This window comes from Pezoporus flaviventris, unplaced genomic scaffold (assembly GCF_033815535.1).
Source record: "Pezoporus flaviventris isolate CSIRO_AGI_PZ_B2104156 unplaced genomic scaffold, CSIRO_AGI_Pfla_v1 ptg000036l, whole genome shotgun sequence".
NCBI classification, from domain to species: domain Eukaryota; kingdom Metazoa; phylum Chordata; class Aves; order Psittaciformes; family Psittacidae; genus Pezoporus; species Pezoporus flaviventris.
In genome coordinates this window covers 29,224,978-29,249,675 of record NW_026892584.1, presented here as the reverse complement: position 1 = coordinate 29,249,675, position 24,698 = coordinate 29,224,978, and the positions used below count along the sequence as shown (strand labels likewise).

Here is a 24,698-nt window from a genome sequence, read left to right as displayed (position 1 = left end):
CCTGTTTCGTAAAATGGATTAGGATTTCTGAGAAGTCTTGACAAAATCGGACATCAAGGGCTGGTGAGGTAACTAATCTGTTACCTGACAAGGGAATAGCTCTCTTGTATCAATTAAGACAAGAACAGAGGGGGAGAAAAGGCCAGGGACCGATAATAACTTTTCATGCTAGAGGAAGTATGGAAAATGAATTGGTATTGGAATATACACATCATTGCAGCAGAGGCCTGCAGAGGCTAGCCTAGTGCTGGTACTACTGAAATATTCATAAACAGTCTGGAAGAAGAATGAGAGTAGCTGCAACGAAGCTTGTTTCTGTCACAAAGTAATAAAAGGTAGTGAAAGCTAAAGCTTATTGTCTAAAGAAGCAGAAGGGTTCTGCAATACTAAGTGACAAAGCATTAAAATAATTGACATGATTCAATACTGATGAATGTAAAGTGCATTTAGGAAAAAGCAATCTTAACTGTACATAGATTACAATGGAGTTTATGTAGTGCTCTGGAAATACCTTGATGTCCTCTCTGCAAATGTCAGTTCAGTGCTATTTAATAATGTTGAAGGGAAATAGAATGCTAAGAATTTTTGGGAAAGACATAGAACAGAACTTCACTTTGTAAATCTGACTGCATCTTTAATACTTTATGCAGTTCTATAAATATTCTATGCAGTTTAAAATAAGAGCATAGAAAAGCTACAGCAAGGATGATTGAAAGTATCAAGTTGTTTATATATGAAGTAATAAGTAGATAGGAACTTTCTCTTGGGAAAAGCTAGGACTAAAGCAGTAGTAGACTATAATATGCCATGCATATTGTAAAGAAGGTGATTGGAATTATTTATTCTTGTGAGATGAGTTTTGAGGAGCCTGAGAATGTGAGGCAAGAGGCTTAAAAATGAGAAAAGGGATAATCTTTTTCACAAAATTGCATCATTACATTGTGAAAGTCAGTGCCACGGTTCATTGTGCAGGCCAAACGACAAGGTAAGAAGAAGGACAATTATCTCTTTTTGTTTTTTCACAGTTGAGTCACATTCCCATCAGAAATGACTGGGTCAGGAGGAACATCCTAGGGCACAAGGGCTTGTGCCTTGGAAACAACTGCAGAGAAGAGCCTCTCCAGGCCCTGGAGGGGATGGTGCTTCAGCGAGCAGAAGAAGGCAGCCAGCCTGGGGCTCAGATGCTGGAAACAACTCCCTGGGAGCAGAGGGGAACATGTGAAGTCTGTGGCAACTCAAAGAGTGTTACCCAGTGATGTTGAAGTCTGAAAGAAAGGTATGTTCAGTGAGAAGAAAGGGCTTGGAAGAATTAGGTATAAGACTAGATCATTTTTATCTTATGGAATCCTTTGAAGTCTTTTATTTATGTGTATATGGGTGTGTATTTTAGCAGTTGGGTACTGCTTAGGTTTTTAAAAAAATATTTTTTTTTTAACTAGAGGGGTTTGTGAGAAAATTGAGGTACATCTGCCCTGAAGTTCTAGTTGATGTAGGATTAATCATGTTGCAGGGCTAACACTAGGTGGTTAGTCCCATCCATCTCATCCATGGGCCATATTAAGCACAATGGTTTGCAAGTTTGGAAGTTTCCAAAATCCCCAGTTTGGAAAGTCCCTAAACTGCCAGTATGGTGTCTGCCACCAAAAGGTCTTGTGATGCTGTCTGTACCACTGCTATTGCAGTTGGAAAAGTCTCCTTGGAATCTGGTGGTAATTTGTCTCCCTGTGAAGATAACTTCTTAGTTACTCTACGTAGGCCCACATTTTGTTAGAGACAAACTGTGAGTCAACTGGTCACAAGGAAGTGTGGAATTGACACGTATTTTTCTACCTCACAATTCCAATCTTGATGATTATCTATTCAGAATCTACTCCAAGCAGCATAGCACCTGTCTTCAAACCAGAAAGCATAGGATTGAAAAGGTTTTAAATAGTAATTACCAATCTTCAGAGCAGAATTAATCCAATTAGTTGTAGTTTGCCAGACTACAGCATCTGTGTCTTCATTCATACAGAAGATTCATGGTCTTAAGTGATTTCTTTGTTCTGTGTCATTGTACCATCAGTCTTGATTTTGGGCTGCTCATTAAAAATGGGAACTATCTGCAGTTATGTCAGCCTCATTAATATTGTTAACTAATATATTTAAATACAGCAATGTTTACATTGCACAGAAGAGTGTCTTGCTACTACTGCTAAGCTATAGCTTGCATACTTAAACACGAGAATGGGCAAGAGGTCTGATAGACTTGTCAAGAGGATCTGTCTCAAATTGAAAAGACTATAAAAGAGGTTAGGCAGGAAACTGATAAAATGGATAGTAATGAGTCATGAGGACTGGATGGTTTTCACCAAGAAGTTCTGAAGCATCTCAAGCAAGCGGTAGTTGATTTGGTGAAAGAGGTGCATAACCTTCAGCTTAGCTCCATGCAGAAAGGCAGCATATGAGCCACTAATATGATAGACCTGGGGGAAGTCAACATGTAAAGGGCTTCTGTAAAAATAAGTCCTGCCTTACAAACCTTTCTGAGTGTTGTCAGTAAGATCTGCTCAGAGTCTCTTTGGACTTTCACAAGGCCTTTGACAAACCTTTGACAAAAAAAGGCTGATGTGGAAGCTAGTCAGTCACACTACTTGTGGGAGACGTCAAATGTTCAGGATTATGGTAAAGTGCAAACAAAATTCATTTCCAGCCTAGACCCAGACCAAACTTTAGCATTTAAGACGCCATGGTCTAGAGCTCACTCAGATGCTAGAAGTGGCGTGCCTGCAGTAGTGTAGAGCTCTACACTGTGGAGCGTAACAGCAACCAAAGTGCACTCAACCAGTTTTAACACTGTGGCTTGTTAGCTATATTATTTTTTCCTCACGTGCTTTCTTATAAATCTCGTGTAATGTTTCTAGGCTGTCGTTTGCCTTATATAAAATTTACATGCTAGATGTAAAGTTGCAGAGACATTGGAGAGCTCCAGATGAAAGTGGGAATAAAATGTATCTTACTATTTAAGAGATGTTGTTTTCTGTTTTCTGAACCAACTGTATATATGATACAAGTGTTAAACATATTTGGCTGCTTGGATTCAATTTTTATTCTTGTGGGTTGTTATTTTTGAAATTCTTCATTGCCTCTTTGGAGGCAGAAGTTCAGAACTAGATATAAGGGATAATAGCCTTGTCAGTAATCTTTTTTTAACAGCTAGAAACATGGAATTGTAGTGTGAAATCAAGTAATAATGATAATTTTAAAGATAATTGAGAAAATGAGACTAAATGCATCACAGTACCACTGGCAATTTTTACCTAATCATGCATGCATTTGAGTACTGCAATGCTCCAGTAGTTAAAAAAAGCATAAAGTGTGTAATAGTTGGGTTTAGACTACTCTATCTACTAAAGGATTCTTTAAATCTACAAATTTGCATTGTTTCATTAGCAGAATGCAGAGTTCTTCTGTGGCTTGAAGACTTTGTGTCCAGTGGCAGCAACAGAACGGAAACTCCTAAGGTAGGACCCATTCCTAGACTGGGAGATGATGCTTTAAAGAGCACTTCTGCTTTTTAAATATAATTGGTTACTCACATGTATCTTGTGTGACAATTACTAATGTTTTGAATTTGGCCTGTATGATTTGCAAAAGCTAATTGAATAATGAGCATGATTGTATTTTTGTTGTACTCTGTTGAACTTGTGCTCTAGGCAGCAGCACTTGTTGGATCACTTAGTGTAAACCATGTCCACTGAGTTGCTGAATCCTGGCCAAGACTGCATTTTCAGATAAAGAGCAACTGCCATTATATTGTTAAAATGTTTTTTTAAAGCGAGCATTCTATGTATATATCCACATACGTCTTAAGGTACAGCAGTGGCAAAGCAATCAGAATTACTGGTGTATGTTCTCCTCTATTCAGTGATCACACTCCCCTTTTCCTCTGCTATTGTAAACTGCAAATTTAGGAAAAAAACAATCAGCTGACTTTTAAATACCTACTTAAATATACCCTCTAACTAGGTGGCCTAAGATCATGGCCAAACTCATACAACATAGTTTTTAATCACTGTTGATTTACTGTTAATTACATGCTATTTTATGCCTTCTGCCTTTGAGAAGCAATACCTCTCTCTGTAATGTCACTATAGTACCATCTCTCTCTAACTATAAATATTGTTAGCCATGGAGGTATATAATTCTGATGGGAGATGGATAATTGGCTGTCCAGGCTGCAAACGTAGAACACGTCCTGAGATCGACGATCAGTGGCAGCTGGGATAGCACAATAATTAGGAAAGATTAGAAAAACTGCTAGTCATTTGAGAAACCTAATTTGAGAGGACAGAGTGAGAAGGAAGTTCTTTACAGTTACATATGCATGTCCTAGGAAGTCATCTCTAGCCCCTAAAACAAGCTGTTTCATATAGCTCACACACCTTAAAGCTAAGCCCTTGCAGAATGAGCTCACATGGCAGCATTATTATAGCATATGATTACCCCACAACCCTTTGTAAGATGCCATAAATTGTTCACTTGTTCAGCATAACAACATAACTGGTGCTTTAAATATCCACCATAACTCAAAGAGTCAAAATGTGTGCTCCTGAAAGCTATTACCTCCCTTAGACTTAAGATCCTGAATGTTTTCTGCCATCCCTAGAAAGGAGCTTTTCAACCCATTGTACCACCATTAGCCTTAGAGGGAAGATGTGCAGTGAGCCATTTGAGACTCTTACAGCTGAAGCCAGGACAGAGACCCCAGATGAAACAGGAGAGTGCATCTTGCTTCAAGACTGTGTATTTACTGTGACACAGTAGTATCATGATGGAAATATGGTGTCCAGGTGAAGTCATGTCAACTGAAAAATATCTTTCTGACCAGGAACAAAATGAGAGAGGTTTTCTCTGGTGCCATGTGCAGAGTTAAGAAAAAGGTCTTATTAGCCAAATACTAATGAAAAAAGCTTACTCAGCACCAACACAGCCTCTCTTGCAATTCTCCAGCAATGACTCTCTTACTTCAGTGGTAGGTGGCCTGAGCCCTCCTGAAAGCAGAAGTAATGGAAATGAAAATGATCCAGCTAGCAGGGAGGGAGAGGAGCAACAGCCACCCCAAAGGCTCCCTGAGCAGGAGGTTTAACAGCCCTTTTGTGAGATTTTTCAGGTTTCCCTCCTGATCTCTTCTGCTTCCAGAACACCCTCTTTTGCTCTGCCTATATGGCCAGTTCTCCTGATGGTGGACCAGGGCCTTGACTGTGCTTTTCTTAACCAGATTGTATAACTTTTAAGTCATGGTCAGAAAACACTACCTTCTCACTGCTGTCTCAGATCTGGCCATTCAAGGCACAACTCAGGTTTAACCCTTAGGTGATTCAGTGATAAGAAGAAAAACAGGCACACTAGTCATGAACTCTGTGCAGAGCCTATGATTCCTTCTGTGACCAATACACTCTTACTCTGATATAAATATGTTGTTTTTCTCAAGAGCAGAAAGTAAAACTGATTCTTACATGGAGTGAGCACTGCCAGCACTACCTGATTTTGGCAGTGGAGCAGGAACTCAGTTTCCCCACTTCAGTTCTCCCTCTCAGTCCTATGCACTATGTTACGTGCTAGATGATGAGTCAGGGAATATGATTCTTCTTAAAGTTTTTCATTTAATTCTGTATTGTGATTCCTAATTTTAGTGAAGAGTTCTTTGGAGGACTATAAAATCAGACTGAAAGCCAAACTGCATGAGAAGAAGAAAAGACAGCACTAGAGGTAACTTTATTCTGTCTGAAATTACTTTTTATCTCTATTTCAATTTCGTGTATATGCGTGCTACTAGAGTCCTTAGTTCATGTTACAATTGTACTGCAATTGTACAGTCATAAGACAGATTTTAGTACAGAATCTTTCCAAAGAAAAATTGGTAGGAACAGTATTTCCATGTAAGATGCAAGCATTTCTTAAATCAGTTTCCTAAAGCACACACAGCATTTGTTGCTGATACTCTTTTTTGTAAACATGGCATTCCCATCTCTGGTGCTCTGCTGCTAGTAGTGGTTGGAAAGAAAGTGCAAAAAGTAAAAGTAAAACAGTAGTATTTTTAGAGCCATCTGTACTTAATTTTCTCCTACTCACAGTAGGGTTGGTCCACTGTGCACTCCCAGAAATGCATTGTCATTGATAACTTCCAGGTATTTGTTCTTGTGCAGATAGCTGCAGAAACAAATGAAACACAGGGATTTGGAAATAGTTATCCGTAGGTTGAAGATCATCTTCAGTTAGTTGCCTAAGCAGATTTACAAAAGCAGTATGTATAAGGACCAACCTATCCCAACAACATATTGAAAACTTCATTTTCTGTGTACTCAAGGAACAAAATACAGGTTTGCTTTTTTGAAAATAAATTAAATCCCTCATCAAATAATAAAAAATTAAATAGGCAAAAAAAATTAGGCAAAATTAAATAGACAGAAAAGGCAAATATATGTCATACACATAAAGACATATGAATGTAAACTGTATCTCCAGGCAAATATTTGTGTGGATGAGGTTAAATAGATGGTTTTGCTTTTATCAGAATGAGGTGTGGGGAATTACATGATACAGGAATGCTTAATCAACAAACATAAAAATAATGCCCTCCTTGTTTAGAGGTTGATAGTAAGTTTTAAGTACTTTAAAATCTCCATAGCCTCATGGAGCCTCCCAGATACAAATCAAAGTTAAGAATGAAGTTTTTTTTTTATAAAAGCAGCAAGATAGGGAGTGAGAAGGAGGACAAATTTGAAGGAAAAACTGATACATGTTCTGTTTAAAAAAAAAAATTAAAAAAAATCTGAAGTCTTTGGAAAACTGTGAACAATTTCCTGAGTGGCCAACACTTTCCTGAAAGATGGAATGCTGCAAATTTCTCCTATGATTACATGATTGGTGTAATCAAGGGCAAACATTAATTACCCTCACTCTGGAAAGTGACATATAAGGAATTGTGGATTCAGGAAGTTAGGAATTTACAGTTGAGTTAAGGGTGGATGATTAAAGACAGTGCAAGACTGCCGAACACTCAAAAAATTAACATAATCCAAGTGGAACTGTCAATGTTAAATTCAGTTCTGTGGTTTTAGATTTAAAAGTGACTGATCTAGAATTAATATTTATTTATTTATTTTTATTGATTACTCTTTACCATGGTCTGAAACTGCTGTTCAAGACTTATAAATACATGGATTATTACTGCAGGTAATTCAGTCCAGTTCCAAATTGCTTTAGGGAGGCTATGAATTTCTGATACTTTTGTTCTCAATGGCCTAATAGAATTTATGGGCTTTCTGGAAAGACTTGGGAGAAATAATTTGACTTCAATAGTTCCACAATTGCAGGTCTACAAAGAGAGAGCATAAATTAAACAACCTGCAAGAGCAGCAGAAGCCCAAGTGTCGTGCTTTTCTGCCAGAGTGGACATATGGCACTGACAGATTTTATGACATTCTGTGAAGAGCAGGCATGCACAGAACATGATGGAATGGAAAATTAAGCATTATTTTTATGTATACGATGCAAGCTTGTGTGCATTAGTTGGGTATATTTGACATAGAGATTAAAAATGTGGGTTTGGAACAATTGTTCAGCTAAAAAGTACTTTTCAAAACATAGCAGGTATATTAATTTCCTTGACAAGGTGGTTCCTCCTGGTTAGCCAGGGGGGAGGAGGACCATAGTTATAAGCAGCTAGGTCTTCTAAGCACATAGACAGGAAGATGTTGATTTAGCTGAGCAGTGAAAAGAGAATGAAGATTAGGTTGCAATATATACATACATACATATACATTTATGTGTGTTTGTATGTGTACGCGTGGATACTCTAATTCCCTAAAACAGCAATTTAACCTTAGGTAGTGTTTTTACTTACTTCAGTCAACTTCTGTCAGGATGTTTACAAGAGGAATGACTTGCAGGCATCAAGCCTAGTCATGTTTTTTAATTTAATTGAGATGGAAATTGAAATATTGTGTTGAGATTAAGAATAATCTATTAATTATAGTAGTTCCTGGAGGAGGATGGAGAATCATGTAGCTCTCTCGGCTGAGGGGCACTACATAAGCAAGGAAACAAAACAATCCAAGAATTTTGTTTCTGTACTATAATGAGAAAGGATCTCCGAGAGAAGTTTAAAGCAAGGTAGAAAAGGGGAATGTACAGCTGTAGAAATGCAATGCAACCCATTAAGGCAGAGAAAACACACCATTGCCAGGGAAAGTTGTCAAGGGGAATGTGTGTTCCACTTGATGAAATGATGGCAAAATGATCAGTGCTGTAAAGCCTTGCCTAGGACCATGGTACCTAGGTAGAAGAGACTGGGGGAACCTGATATTAAATGGACTCTGGAAATGTAACTTGGTAATGTATCTGTGCAGCCTGTTGAATTATGAAACATAGGTTAAAAAAAAGGTAGCACAGGCAAAAGAGATAGGTTGGTAAATGAGAAGTGTTAAGGATTCATTGTATGTTTTTTCTGCACCATCGTTTATCTGACTTAGCTAAGTCAGGCATTATAAGTGACACCTGAGAGTGTATACTAAAATATATTTTTTTACAGTTTACTTTTGCAATTAGATTTTGAGATGGCACTTTTCAGTATTTTAGACAGCTCTGTAAAACCTCATCATATAAATTTTGCCATTCTCTGGATGTATGTTTTTAAAAATGTTCTTTCCTCACCAATTTTCTTACAGAAATAAACATTGGTGCAGAAGCACCATTTTGCAGAAGTCTGCAGGAGTGATGCAGTTCACTGCCCTTAATGATGTGTTAGAATGAGGGATTCAGGTTTCAGATGAACACTGGTTGGGTAGAAGTGTCATCTGGCACTTCATCCTGTTTTTTTTACTTCCCTACCTTTACAAAACATATACAGTAATACTGTGGTTTGCAGATTTATTAGGTAGTAGTGCTATTATTCAGGATGATGATGAAAACCATTTATGCATGGTTCCACTGCCATATCTGCATTCACTGTTTTGATATCCTTAAAGTATACAGGTCTTTTAAGACTGCAAGAGTGGTAGAAAGGCATACTGCATGGTAGAAGGCAGCCTCTGAGATTCCCAAAATATCTTCTGATGTATGGACGGAACATAGGGTCTTTGAAAAATTTGTCAAAAGTGAATTATTGTTTTCGATTATTTTCCTTTTTTACTTTTTTTCCTCCTTGATGTTATCATTCAAAACCCATTAAAATTCCTTTCCCTCACTCTTTTTGTTTCTTTTTGCTCCTAGTTGCATCAGATCCAAAGGACCTGGGATCAGACCCAGGGAGAAACAGGTACCTTCTTCACTGTACCGTGTTAGATAAACAGGAGTTCAAATTAGAAATGTTAAAATACAGAAAAAGAAATATTTGCCTTTTGCATTAACTTAATGATGCTGCTAGAAACAATAAATCTCCAAGCTTGCACTTAGCAAAATTACACCTTATCTTGGCATATGGTAACCACTTCAGAAAATTAGTTTAGAAATTTCGGTGTAGTTTATCAAACAGATAAAGGTTTTACCACCGATGTTCAGCTCCCTGGTTTACCTTGTAAATCTGGAGTAGTGCTTTGCTCCAGGTAAATGAGATATGATTTAATTAGGAGAAAACTCTTTGTTGTAGTAAACCACTTTTATGGCTGGTAGATAAAGCCCTGAAAGTAAGCCTTGTTACAGTTTCTTTTTTTGTTTGGGTTTTTTGTTTGTTTTGGTTTGTTCAGGTTGTTTTGGTTTGGTTTGTTTGTTGTTTTGTTTTTTTTTTTTTACTTATTTAACTAGGGCATCATAGCCAGTCTCTGGAAAGATTCACTTAAAATCGTAGAATAGCTAGGGTTGGAAAAGACCTTAAGATCATCTAGTTCCAACCCCCCTGCCATGGGTAGGGACACATAGAATATCTCAATTTGGAAATGATCCATAAGGCTCATTGAGTCCAACTCCCGACTTCTTAAGAGTATCATCCAAATGCTCCTTGAACTCTGACAGTGTTGGTGCCCTGACAGTTTCCTGGGGAGCCTCTTCTAGTGACTGACCACCCTCTCACCCTCGTCTCCTAATGTCCCATCTGAACTTCCCCTGCTGCGGCTCCATTCGATCTCCTTGTGTCCTATTGCTGGACACCAGAGGGAGGAGATCAGCACTTCCCTCTCCGCTGCGCCTCTTAAGGAAGTTGCAGACTGCCATGAGGTCACTTCTCAGCCTGCTCTTCTCCACAAATAAGTGACCTCAGCTGCTCCTTGTAAATCTTGCCCTGGAGGCCTTTCACCATCTTGGTCACCCTCCTCTGGACATCTGGACACTGAGTCTGATGTTCTTACACTGAGGCACCCAAAACTGCACACAGCGCTCAAGGTGCTGCCGCATCAGTGCAGTGCAGGTGGGACAATCAGCTCCCTTGACCTAGGCTAGCAATGCTGTGTTTGATGCACCTCAGAACACAGTTGGCCCTTTTGGCTGCCAGGACACACCACTGGCTCATATTCAACTTGCCATCAACCCAAACCCCCAGATCTCTTTCTGCAGGGCTGCTCTCCAGCCTCTTGTCTCCAGTTTGCATGTGTACCCCATCCCAGCTGCAGAATATGGCATTTACTCTTATAAGAGCATCTCGGGATGCTCTTAAAGAATTCAAGCCCAATTTAAAATGAAGTATTGAAAATAATTTTATCTGTCCTCATGCCCCTCTAGTTAATTTAAGAACTCATGATGAAGAAACCTCTTTACTCATGAGATGACTGCTAGTCAGGCTCTTCAGCAAAGCCTCTGTAAGGCCAGAGTAAGCTCTGCCAAAGTGAATGGAGCCTCTGGAATTGAGATGTTTTCTCTGTTAATGGTTGAGGCAGATGATTTGGGTATGGTGTATAAAGGGTATTGATGCACTAAGTGTTAGTTTCCAGAAACTATAATAAGAAGGTGAATGGAAAGTTGAAAATGGTTACTTTGTGTTTTTGAGATGTCCACCTCTCATTCCTCATGCAAATGACCAGTTCCTCTGAATTGCTTCCAACACCTTACACCACTCTTTTTTGTAGATGAGAAATTTCTATGAAAGGGCTGCTACCATTATCAGTGCTACACTTAGCAAAATAAATGTCATGTAAGTAAATCAGTATAATTATCTTCCAAATTGTCTTAGAAATGTTACTGATCCAAAGAAATTTTATTGTAGCTTCAAACTAGAACAAAATTTGATTTCTGAGCCATGATTTGATTTCTGAGCTATAAATAAATATACATCCCAAATGAAAGTATGCTGCAAAAGACATTAGGCGCTAATGTTTTTGTTGCTGGCTGGAATTATTATCCTCTTTTTGCTACTTAAAAATAACTAGAATAAGACAAATATTTAAGAGCTTACAACAAGCACAGAGAGTTGGGTTTTGTTTTTTTTTTTCCTGAAAGAAAAGAATGGTCTGTTACTTACATGGCATCCAGATTTGTCCCATTAAAAGCATGGCCTTGGATGCTGGTAAAACCATTATTGTAGAGTTTGCTAAAAGCAAAGAAAAAAAAAAGGGGGGGGGTATTTTTGGTTGCTTCAGTACTGGAATGCCTAACATTGTATGGATCATTTCTCTTGGCAACAGCACATTTATGGACGGGTTAATTTTAAATTTCTTGAAGAAGCAGCAATTACAGCACAAGGTGAAACAAATGCCCAGCAGCATTCTTGAATGTAGCTGAATAAGAACACATGTGGCAGGTGTGCCATCTTCTACTTCTTTTTACAGCAAAGATAGAACTAGACTAAAACACACTGCTATAACTTTCTCACCCTCAAACTAAACCCAAAGAAAATTCTGCTAAGACTGATTAAGGAAGGCTAAAGGAGCTAATACCCAGCAAAATAGCTAGGATTTTTCTGTCAGGCCTGCCTGACTTTTTACAAATCGTTCTTTTGCTCCCTTAGAGCGAAAGGAATTTTTTTTTAATTTTTTTTTAATTTTTTTAAGAATTTCTCCTAGTTCAGGTCATAGAATTTTTTAGGTAGGAAAAGACTTTTCAGATATTCATTTTCACTCCCCTCCACCCTTTCCTCTAGTTAACATCAAGTATGGCTTGCATAACTGAACTTTATTTAACAATTTTTCAAATATGACTCTTCTGAAATTTGCCACGCATTAGCCTTCACCGTATGTGCCACTTAGGCTGCAGAAAAGTTAGACACAGTTCTAACCATCCTGTAGCTTTACAGAAGGAGAAATCTGCAACCTTTTCCCATTGATTGTTCTCCAATGTAACCATTTACTGACATCAGGGTCATACAAAAGCAAAACCACTTTGGTCAAGCCAGTTTAAAGAAAAGCAGTAGGGCTGATTCAGATCACTGTTAAAGTAAAGGGTTTAGGCAAATTAGATTATGGATCCTGCCTGTCTATGGTGTTTCTTTGTTACAAACTACTAGAGTAGGACAAGGGTAATTTGGGGTTTTAAAAGAATTTTACCATATGCTTGAGAGGTAATTGTCTTGCAACTTAAACTGGAAGAACTTACAGAGTTAGAGATTCATTACAAAGCCCGTGGAAAGCATTTGCAGGCACTGAAGTCATGAAAGGATTATCTGCAATTTCACTGAAAAAGGAGATGAAACATCACAATCAAACATCTGCCCAACAGAGCTTCTCCAGAACAATTTTATTATAATTGTTCTCTGCCTTCATAATAAATAAAAGCATAGAATAACTTGTTTAGTTTATCTCAGGTCAGAAGGTACATGTGGGATTGTAGAAGTTATGTATTGTGTGCTTTGGCTGATTCAAGAGAAATGCATTTGTGTATCTATGTCTTTCATCCAGGTCCAGTGTATAGTGCTATGTGACCTGTCATTTTCCAGGTTTGGTACTAATGATGATTGAAATATAGCTGGAGAAGAGCTTTGTCAGACATATTTCATGTTTTTCTCCAAGACAGAAACCTTCACTGTAGGCTTTCTTGGGATCTGAGGATGGTAATGTTTTAACCATCTGTGAGGACAGATACTTACAGTAAAAAGTTCACATCAGATGAGTAGATTTTGGTGAGATCTGGAAATGCTTTGAGTCCAGTATTAAAAATACCACTGAAAAAGAGAAGAAACAGAATTATATGTACTGGATTACTGAACAACAACAACTAATGTATTTAAAACATTCAACAGTTCAGAATAGTTATTTCATCCTCCCTATTGTAAATCAATTAATTTATAATCAACTGTCTAAAATATAAGGATGCAAGTACAATTAAAAAATCAAAATACCAGATTTATGGTAAATTATAGCATCTAAAAAATGGAAATACAGAATAATAAGGCAGCTGAGCATATCTGTGGAGTGAAGTAGCCTATGAGGTGAGAAAAAAACCTCATAACTCTGGATTCACTTGAGAGATTCAGACAATAGTCTGGACCCCCAAATCCACTATCTTTCATTGAGGCTAAGAGCTTAAAAGGGGAAGATATTTTCAAATGTAAATACAGTTAATGTCCCTTATTTCTGAATTCCTATAGGTTGGAAATAAGAAAATATAGTTCTCGATTTTTTTAAAACTGCTATCCTGAAATGAAATTATTTTAACTTCTTTCTTTATATTGCTTTCAGATCTATAGGAAAAAATCTTTCCTTCTCACCAGTACCCCCACAACAGAGTCTTACCATTACCCCCCTTTTTAAAGTCTTCTAAACATTACTCAATCACAGAAGATATTCTTTCTCATCTCTCTTTCCTATGCTATAATTTTAGAATTTCATGGTTTGTCGACTCTGTGCTGCTCTTCAGAAACGTCATGGGAATACAGAAAATTCTTCAGGATTTCTTTCTGCCAGAGATTACATTAAATCAAGTGTCTATAGATGGTCTTTCACATTTAGCTGACAGGTATGCTTTAAACTCCTTTGTAAATATATAGTAAATATAAAATACGTGTATATCTCTGTTATGTCCCTTCTTCCCAGTATTCCATACAAAAAAATACACTTACCATAAGAAGAAAGCTAGCTGTGGAATTTTGCCAAGGAGACCCTAGTGTATTTCAGACATTTAATGCATGAGAAGAATGGCAAAATTACTGATGAACTGTGCACACATTTTCCTTTCTTGCAAACATAGTCTAAGTTCCAACCCCTACCCTAGCTGGCTTTCTGTCATTGAAATAAAACATCAGGAAAAAACATTGCAATCAGTTCCAAAATGAAATGCAAAGAAAACTGCTATAGTGTAGAGTCATCCGTGAGGCTTAAGTGCCAACTTGTTATAGGTGCTAAATACTTACAGATATTTCAGAAGTGGGAGGTTCTTAAAAGCATCTGGATCTATGTAATCCAGGTTTCTGAGATTTCGAATTTCACTGTAAATAAAGGGAGGAACATCACCACATTGGTTGTTAATATTTAATTATTTATTGTAACAGAAATCAGCAATGTTAAAATGAAATTTCAGGGACTTGATTCCTTCAATGAGCTTTTGTACTGGCCAGCACTAGCTCAAGACCACTATGCATGCCGAGTAATCAATCTTACAGTGATGAATTACGTGCATGTTAAACTGATGTAATTAATAGTTATACTACTGCAATTACAGTGCTGTATTAAAATATTCTTTATATCTGTTAGTTACTTTGAACAGTACTGTTTCTGTATGTAAAAGACGTCTTCTCAATGTCTTTTGCTTCTCTCAAATTAATTTACTAGTTCTATAGCTATCACACTCCCAACAGTGGTATTTGCTCAGCTTTAACTGACATGCTTTTCCATCACTGACTACATTTAAAAAGCTGGACTCATGAGCCCCCTGGTTAGATAGTGGGCCAAATATTCCAGGGAAAGGCAGTCTTCAGATCAGCCTTCAGCCTGGAAATGGATAATGCATCGAAGTACCATAAAGTCATAAGGTTTTGGCTTGTTGCTATTCATAGTATTCTGCATAAATGATTTGGATGAGGGTACTAAAAGTAAGAATTCAAAATCTGCAGCACAATTGAAAGCACAAAATAGTGCAGTGAGATTCAATCGGATTCTGATTTATTAAGGAGGCCATGAGAGGGCATGTGCTGTTTAACAAAGGCAAATGAAAAACTAATTAATCTGGGAATAAAAGATTTAGAACTGCCAGATGAGACAGTTGGCACTGTAGTCAGAGAAAAGCTTAAATAATGTGAATGAAGAAATCAATATGATTCGACTGAACATAAGAGAAAAGATTTATGTCCCTGCTGTTTGATTTCCTTGAATTGGTAATACTGCAATTATGGAAGAATTATGCTTTAATATATACTGTATTTATATTTGCATTGGTGAATTGGAATTATTGAAACCCACAGATTTAGAAAGTTAGAGTTCCTTTCAAAAGTAACTCTAGGAAAACTATTAGTAGTTTTAGCTGCCTAAAATGCAGATAAAGGCGAAGAGCGAACTTAAAAATATCTAGTAGGCTAGTTCCAAGGTATCTAAGTGTCTGTGAGAGCTGATTTTAAGTGACTTTTGAAGTGGAACTTTGACACACCCTATAAATACAACTTAATCGTAGAATGCAGTGCTTAAATTCTGCATCCAAAAGCAATGTAACAATTCTGAGTCATTCTGGGAATAAAGTGCTTTAAAGATACAAGAAAACCTAAGACAATAGGCATCTTTGTTGACCACTGATGCAGAAAGGCAAAAGGTGCCCTGAATAAATATTTCACTTCTCAGTCCTAACTAAAATTACTTAGATATACTTGTAAGAAAAAAGGATGTTTCTACCTAACTACAAGATAACAGAATTATTTGTGGCATATTTACAAAATTATTCAAAGTTACTTTACAAACTATTGAGCTTCTGCTTTATTTTTAAAAGTACCTAAATCAATTAAGAATTGGTAGATATGCAGAGAAAGTCACTTTTTGATAGAAAGTCCTGCATCAAGACTTACAAATAACTATGAACTTATATTCAGTTAAAAAGACATAAATATTTAGCTCGAAATCCAAATTAATATAAAATGAAACTAATAATAATTATTCAGATATTAGTCTAGTGAATTAATTACTGAGACGTAATTTCACTAGATAACTTCTAGAAAGGTTAATAAGCTACACAGCATCCTATATGACTTTAGTAACATTTTGAAAGGCATGTTTGCTTAAACGGTGTATGAATTTCATTTACCAGACATATCTTTCATGCCTGCTTTGCAATATCAACATACCCCTGGGTTTGTTCAAGCCCAGAATCCAGAAATACCAAATCTGTCCATAGAGTCCCAGTATAATCATATTATGCTGAGATACCTCTGAAGACAAAGGATATCCAGGTCAGCAGTTCTGAAATACTTCAGATCAGGCCTTTTTTGGAGGGATCTGTCTCTACCTTCTTAGACTTACTAAGCTATAGCTTCATCGGCTTCTCTCACTTGTAAGTATACTTCCATTTATGCTCCCCCTACAGCCAAACTGTTAATGTTATTTCTTCTGCATGCGCCTGGCAAGCCTTTGCATTGCTAGTACCGGAAAACTGGCTCAGGCTCCTGACAGTCTTGTTTATTTCCCTGCCTCCAGACTGCAGCTTTTAAGATTTTGTGCATGACACAAAATTTCAGTGCCTTGAAATTCCCTGCAGGTATACAGCTGTCCCCCAGATCTCTTGAATCTTCCTCTCCAGTTGCATCTCAGATATTCCCATTATATCACCTCTCTTTTCTGCAGCACCATATCCCACAACCTGGCTCTGCAAGCTGTCCAAGCCAGGGAAGTGCAGCCCTGGCCTGGAGGCTGGCAAAGCTGCCTTGGCCCTTAGCTCCACCTCTCTGCAGAGTTGAGAGTGATCCCCCACCAGCCCTCCAAATGATGTTGCATATATGAGCGCAGGTCACTTGAACCATAACCTTTGGCCCTGTTCCCAAATGCTGAGAAGGCTTTTTGTGTAGTTGCACAAGAGGAGAGAGCTTTTGAAGTGAGGACGAAAAGGGAGTAGGGAGAGATCTCAAAGGAGCATGAGCGAGACACAGAGAAGGGGAAAAGAGTGAATTTGTCTGGGGTTCCTTCCACAGGAATGTTTTCCTGAGAAACAATGACCTGATTACAAAAGCTTTTTATTTAGTGTAATGCTACCAAGCTGCACCGCCACTAGTAAGACAAGTACACAGAGATGTTGACTGCTAATCGGATACTTTCACAAGTGTATCTGGAAAAAAGAAATACGTATGCCATTGTACAGAAGAGACAGTTCTGAATTTGTAAGGATGTTAAGTATGTCTCACAGACATACTTAAAAAAGGTAAGAACAAAAGGAATAAGAAAACATCGTGACACCAATTTAACACAACTGCGGGAAAAAAAACCACAGAATCTTGGCTCTGATTTTCGTCTTCATAGACTGTGAATTTGTCATTAATTATGACCAAAATGAGATCTGGGCCATTGAAATACAGCAGCTGATCAGGATCCTTAATTTGCAGAAGTTGCTCAGCACTTGACAGGCATTGTTTCATAAATATGTGACCTATGCTTAAAGAGAGCTGAGGTTTGGAAGGAACAGAAAGTTGGGATAAGGCACATAAACTGAATAAGGATGAAGAAAGTGGAGCGCTGAAGATCAAAGCTGAAGCACTCTAACAGGCTTGGCAAACATGGATGATGAAGAACACAGGCTACCTATTCACATGACATTTGACTCAAGCCAAAGCAATTAGTTCCTCCCTTCCACAAACACTAGTTTTTCTCCTAAGAAGTTCTTATGTTTAAAACTAAATGTTTTTAAAATTAAACTGTGTGTATAAGATTAATTTAGGGTAAAAAAAAATATTTACATAAAGCTGCACTTTATGAAAAATCCATGAAAAACAACCTGTGAAAATGAAACTCTGTGAAATTACTTCTTTTACAAACTGATAGAGTAACTTCAACCTTCTTTAAAATACCCTAAGATAGTCCTTACCTGGCATTATTTTAGCAAAAATACTATGCAAGAATTGAAGAAACATTAAACAAATGTTTAATTTAATTTGGGAGAACATTAAAGAAATGCATAGCACAACATATACATTTATCCCTGAATAATCTTGTTCTTTGGAAAATAAATCAAACCCAACAATGATAAGTGTTAACAAATCAGAGAAGTTATGGAAGCCATTCAGAAAAACACACTTACAAATTGCTTTCTTTACAGCTCATATGCAACTGTCTAATCTGCCAGATGCCTGAATATTCCCTGATTAAAAAATACGTGTGCTTTACTTGCAAACAGATTTTAAAAATCTGGGAAGTGATTTTGAGTGGTAGCCCCTTCTTTGTGGGCTATCTGCAAAGGTTTGGGGTTTGCCTATAGCTTCTGTGAGTAAAGTTCTGGTGTCTTGTCCTGGGTAGTATTTTTGGCTCTTACAAAAAATAATATATATATATATATTATATTTATGTACAGTTCTTTTTTTGGTAGTGCCTTGTGAGAAATATAAGGATGCCACATTACCATAACTCTTGCATAGCAGTTCAGGAAATTCCCTGAACACCATGCCCTCCTGGCCACCTGTGCCGTAGGGGCTGTGCATGTAGATTAGCTCTGCTGACTCTTGGGCCTGAAGCTTCCTAAAGCATTGGCAGCACATCCAGGCCTGTGTTCTGGCATGGGGGAGATAAAGCAGTGGTTTTGCACCTTACTGGTGTGCTCCAGCCTGACTTCAGGGGAGCCATGACAAAGGCAGGCTATGGCAAGGGGCACTGACTCTCCTCCCAGGTAGGAATATAAACATGCCTTGGGGGTAGTTAGAGATTTGAAGACGACAAGAGAAAAGGCTTCTGCTTATATTCTCTGCCAACCCTTTAGGCAGTGCTACAGAGCACATCACAGTGCCTTGGGAGGTACTGGCAACACCAGAGCTCCATCCACCATTCCTTCAAACTACTCATAGAATCATATCGTATCACAGAATCTTAGAATGGTTAAGTTTGGAAAGGACCTTCAAAATCATCTAGTTCCAAACCTCCTGCCATGGGCAGGGACACCTTCCACTAGACCCATTTCTTAAAGCCATGAACAGTGCCAGGGATGGGGCAGCCACAGGTTCTCTGAGAAACCTGTGCCAGGGCCTCTCCACCCTCATAATAAGGGTTAGGTCTCCCTGGTGAGGTCTCCACCCTCATAATAAAGGTGATGTCACCCTGGTGAGGTCTCCCTGGAGTGTGCATTTTGTGGAAGAGCTCATGATATTCAAAGGCTTACATTACATTACCCTTTGAAGGAGATGAGTTTTGTGTTATTAATTAAGATCCCAAGGGAGATTTTTCTAGTCCATTCTCCACTTTGAATCTAATACAGGAAGAACAGAAAATAGCCATTTAGCCAGCTAGCCTTTATCTCTCAAGCCATCCTCTGAAGCCTTTTTATCCATATAGTTTAAAACAGACAAGATACTACACTACATATTGCATGGAAGAATCCTGCAATGACCCAAGAGCATTTTATCTTTAACTTCTAATAAGGTGAACCACAAGTACTACATGAGGAATTGTTAGTGCATAGTACCAAATACTTTATTCATTTCTTATAAAATGGGCTGCTGGTAAACATTTCATTGTTCATTTGTGTTGAACAGGAAATCCTAAAGACACAACAACTGAGAAAGAGGAAGAGAGAACATAAAGACAAGAAGCCTAGAAAAAATATCTGTAGAAGAGGAAATGGCATTATAACCAAAGATATGTACTCTTATCACACCAAAGCCTTCCCATGAAATTGACTCAGGAATACTATACAGGAGCATGTTATTGGGCTGAACTAGGGCCCAGGATCCTGGACTCTACTTCTAGCTTTGCCTGTCAGGTACTTTTAGGACAGGTAGTTCCACTTTCCAACATTAGTTGTTCTCTCTCCATAACAGTAATGATACCTCTTTCATTTTTATTAACCTTTCTATTTCACACTGTGTAAAGTAAAAGGGAGAAAAAATAACAGAAAATAGAGCAGTGTTAAGAGATCATCTTGTTCAATCTTCTTCTCTGAGTGAAGATTAAATAGATGTATGGAGTTTCTGATTAAACAGCCTTAAAGGTCTCCAATGACACGGAAAAGTCTAGGGTTTACTTATGCCAGCCATATGAAAATATTTCCTAGAGTCTAACATGAACCTTGCCTAGTCTAATTTAAAGGTATTATTGCTTTTGCTTTGTCAAACATCAGTGTGGAAAATGGGTTGTAGCTTTCACCCCTTGCAACAGCTTTAAAAGATGTATCTGCCTCTGGTATATTCTCTTTCTGGACGCAGAGGTCTTTCCTCTCTGACAATGTTTTCTGGACCCATGATGACTGGCAGTGCTCTCCCATGGAATATTTGCAAGCACAAATCTCTGAAATATGATAAGCTTCAACTTAACTGAGCTTTACAACACTGGCATGCTTTCCATTCCCTCATTTGGATCAGTAACAGAAATATGGAAGATACAGGATGGATCCCGTAAAGCTCTATTCGGTACATTACTTCTCATTTTGACAGGGTACTGCTGAATGACAAGAACTCTGTGGATGCACATATCCTACCACTTTTGTAACTGCCCTAGTACACCGCTTGGTGAGGACTGGTCAGAATAAAAAGGTATAAAAACACTTCCCAGAAGCCTTTGTCCATAACATTCCCATTGCATCTAATAACCAGATAAACGCTCTTCATTTTACTTTTGCACTTCCAGAATGATTACTTGTTATTCTTCATGTCTTGCTAGTGCCATTTTGCTCTGTGCTTTGGTCCTTCTGATTTTATTTCTGGTGTTTATATTACCGTTTTACACTTACCTTCAGTAATTTGACAAAAGTAATTCTTAGTTATCAGTTTATTTCAACTTGCCATCGAGCTCATAATGTAGTCACATGTAATTTTCACTGCACTTTCTTACACTTCTATTGGAGGATACAGGAAAGCAAGGGATCCCAAAAGATGTAAGGGAAGAGAGCACAAGTCAAAGCAAAAGAGACTGACTCAACATCACGGAGAAAGGAAATGGGAAAAGGAATATTCAGCTACAAAGGAGACAAGAATGATAGCTCAAACATCTATATATATATATATATAGAGAGAGAGAGAGAGAGAGAGAGAAAGAGACAGAGATAGATGTTATTTCCACACATCCACGAATTTATTTTATCACTATATTCATTTATTTATTTACAATACTTACATATGAGTGACTTTACTTAAACTGTTGAAGGAATGGGCCTCCAGACTCTGAAGTGTTTCATCTATGGAGATATAGCTAAACACCATCAAACAGGGAAAGAAACAAGTCTCAGGTCATGGCAAACCATCATTACTGCCTGTCATACTATTTTATTTCTCTCATCCAACTGCCATGACATTTCCAGATACACAGACAGCGTCTTAGGAAAGAACTTTTAACAGGATTTTGATTTTGACTGATGCCTGAGATGCACAGTATACTGCAGAATACTGTTAAATCAAAAAACCACAACCGTGCTATTAAGCAACAAAAGCAAACATCCGTATTTCATATTTCAGAATCATATTTCTTTCCTTCTCCCCACTTAAAATCACCTTGGAGTTCTCTAAGGGGATCTAGGCCTCAGGTAAATTGGCATATTTATCTGTACCTAATTAATAAAAAGGAAGGAAAGAAGCAAAGATGGTCCTTGGGCCATCATTGCAAACAACTGTTGCAATTTCTCTAGAGAGAAACATCATCAGAGCAACCTTTGATATTGCTGAGGAAAAAATAACGTGTTCTGACATTAATTTAGAGAGAAACTCTAGCCTTACAGTGAATGTCAAAAGGATGTAAGGAGTAAAGTGGCTCAGAAGCAAAACCAGACACCAGGCTTAAGAAATACTTGCACACAGTTTAGACTGAGTAGTATTTGTACCACTAGTGATCTACTGAAACATGAGAAAACAGTTCTAGAGTCGCTCCACCATCATTAGGAGGATGATAATACTGGAACTCTCTCTTCAAAATATCTCTAGTTTTAAAATTTCTTAATGTTGGAATAACATTTAAAAGATGCATTCTTGTATTTTAATAACTTTTCTAATAATATTTTATATCATTTCTAATCTATAGATCTTTTAAAATAACTTGACTGCTCTCTTTGCATTTATCATTAATATTAAAATATTTAAGTACTTTTGATACTCTTGATCAAAGTTATTTACTCAATATAGTTTTTAATGTTTTGCGTGGTTAAACACACCCTAAGCAACCTGATCATTATTAAATTGAGTAGAATCAATTACAGATGTCAAAATCAAATAAAATGTAATAATAAATAGAAATAATGTATCATATGCCTCATCTCCTTTTTAATTCTATTTTTCCAATGACAGTATTAGAATTAATAATAATAAATAGCAAATTGAAATATGACCGTTTAACTTAGGAGAGCTTTTTATTACAATCAGTGATGGATCAGATTTTTTTTTTTTGTGGAAATTTTAAAGATAAATCTTTCTTTCAATTGATATTAAAAAATATTTAATATGTTTTAAATAATTGGAAAGAATACTTTGTGACCAGCAAATGCACCAAAAGCTTGCAGATGACTAATACCACTAACTTTTCCAAGGGAACTTATGTTCTCTCCAGAATAGAGCTAGAAGCATACTACCTGAACTAATTGTAACTCCTCTAACATGAGATTTAATTTTTATTGGTCACTTTGGGAGATGTATTTAGCAGTGTTTGAAGAGATACTGGAAAAGTAACTAGTTGAGATTGTATGACCAACAGATTCTCTTTCTACAGTAATACTGTTTTTACAAAGCTATTTACCTGTTCCAAGAAGGTGGAAGATAATAAAAGAGGGACACAATAAAGAAAGTATTTCCAGTCTGTACCCTGTGATTGAGTATTGCACAGGTAGATGTTTATGTGAGATGTTTTAATTTTGTTTTCCTGTAAGCAATAAATGTCTATTGCCCAGGAAACTGGAGTTTCAGTCTCAAAAGAAAATTAATTATTACATTTTAACGTACCAAAAGACAGGTTATATCAGTGACACTTTAAGAAAAAGTTGTTCTGTGTAGCAAACAGCTGTATATAAACCAGCTTGATAGAATATTAAATAAAAAATGCATAATAAACAAACACTGCATCCTCCTGCTGGGACTGGGAATGAAGGAGTACTCTTCATGTGCTCCTTGATTAAAATGGATCACCTTATATCAGGCAGGCAAGTGTTTTTTTCTCACATATGAGAAAAGGCAGAAGAGCGGCAGTGGGGATTCTGCCACCCATCCCTTACCCCTACAGCCACCATGTCCCTTGCCACTACACTGCATGTCACACTTCCACTATACTGCCTGGCTTGGGACTAATGAAGTTACAGTTTTGTAACTTTCAGCTGTGGGACAAAAGTGGGGAGGAAACAGTTTATTTTGTGTGTTAACACACTTCTGCTTCATTATCAGATGTATTTGTGTACATTAATTAAACCACATCATCACTGATGACAGGGAAATGAGTAGTTTTACTTGCTTTAGTGTAATCTAGGTAAACACCCAAACCCCACACAGATACATTCAAAATGACTTATGAGACAAGAATGTCAAACATAAATGTGTATTAATGTTGCATAAGCATTTACTTCCAAGTGTTCAGAGTGATTCCAAAAACCTCTGGGCTCTGGTTAATTAACACATAATACAACATGTTAAATGTAAGAAATAAAAATCACAGCAATCAATCAGAACTGGAAGGAGCTATATCAGAAGAAGAGGGAAAGCATCTTTAAATTCCCATTTTGAAGGCATGTTACAATTCAGCACCTCTTCTCCCTACCAGCTGTGTTTAATTTGCAGGATTTCAGAACGCCTTCAACACCCATCGCAAATACAGTCATAGCTTAAACACCAGATGTACAGCTTTAGAGAAAGTCTGTTTGCAGATAACACTTTAATCGCCACTGCCCATTCAGAAAGAGCCTGAACACAGGACTTGAAGCAGATCTGCATATGGCAGTAAATGCAAGGCTTTTACAAATTCATAAATATTACCATTTGAGAATATTAAAATCTGAAGTTGTCTAAGCAATGGATTATGTGTCACTGGAAGCCAAAGAAGAGTTGACATCTTTCTACATTTACTAAAACTCTGTTTTGAACAAAGATTATTGGGTTTATATATGGTACTACAGATCATATTAGGGACATTTCTCCCCCCCACCCCCAATAATAAAATAATACACTATCTGATTAAACTGATATGGTAAATGAGGCCACAGATATTCTAGAACAGTTACTTATACGGATTTTAGAAATTCATTATTTCAATATACCTGGATGAAACTGTAAAATGTAATTGGGCAGACCTTTATGTCCCCCCAAAGTCCTGTTTCATAAATTCTTAAGTATTTGTCCATCTCAGCCATTCAGCCAAAGCTCAGCTCAAGTTGAAACTTGCAAGGAATGTCAGGGTCAACAAGAAGAGTTACAGAGTAGCAGAGAATATTGCATTAGTAATAAAAGGCTGAGCAAGAAAACTGTGAGCCTCTTTCTGAAAGAGGTAGTTACTTTAGTTGACAGTGCACACATCAGACTGGATAAAGTCCTAAGCAAGCTGGCTGGACCTCATAGTTAACCCAACCTTGAGCAGAGGGTGGACTAGAGGGTTTCAGAGGACTCTTCTAAATTACATGACTCTCTGGTTCTAGGGAGTGAACTGGGAGATGGCAGAGAAGTTCCCTACATCAAATAGCCATGCACAGGTTGATAGATTATGGACCAACCCCCAACAAGAAGA

General features: G+C 37.5%; 1 protein-coding gene across 1 annotated transcript in view; it reads right to left on the bottom strand.

The window, feature by feature from the left end:
* The window catches only part of TSHR (thyroid stimulating hormone receptor), a 54,893-nt gene that overhangs the window by 5,121 nt on the left and 25,074 nt on the right, over nucleotides 1–24,698 (bottom strand). The window contains exons 3-8 of the mRNA XM_061463742.1: nucleotides 21,126–21,200; nucleotides 14,255–14,329; nucleotides 12,992–13,066; nucleotides 12,502–12,579; nucleotides 11,432–11,500; nucleotides 6,115–6,192 (exon numbers count right to left, since the gene is read on the bottom strand). Of these exons, the coding sequence (XP_061319726.1) occupies nucleotides 6,115–6,192; nucleotides 11,432–11,500; nucleotides 12,502–12,579; nucleotides 12,992–13,066; nucleotides 14,255–14,329; nucleotides 21,126–21,200 (450 nt within the window). The remainder of the gene's footprint in view (nucleotides 1–6,114; nucleotides 6,193–11,431; nucleotides 11,501–12,501; nucleotides 12,580–12,991; nucleotides 13,067–14,254; nucleotides 14,330–21,125; nucleotides 21,201–24,698) is intronic.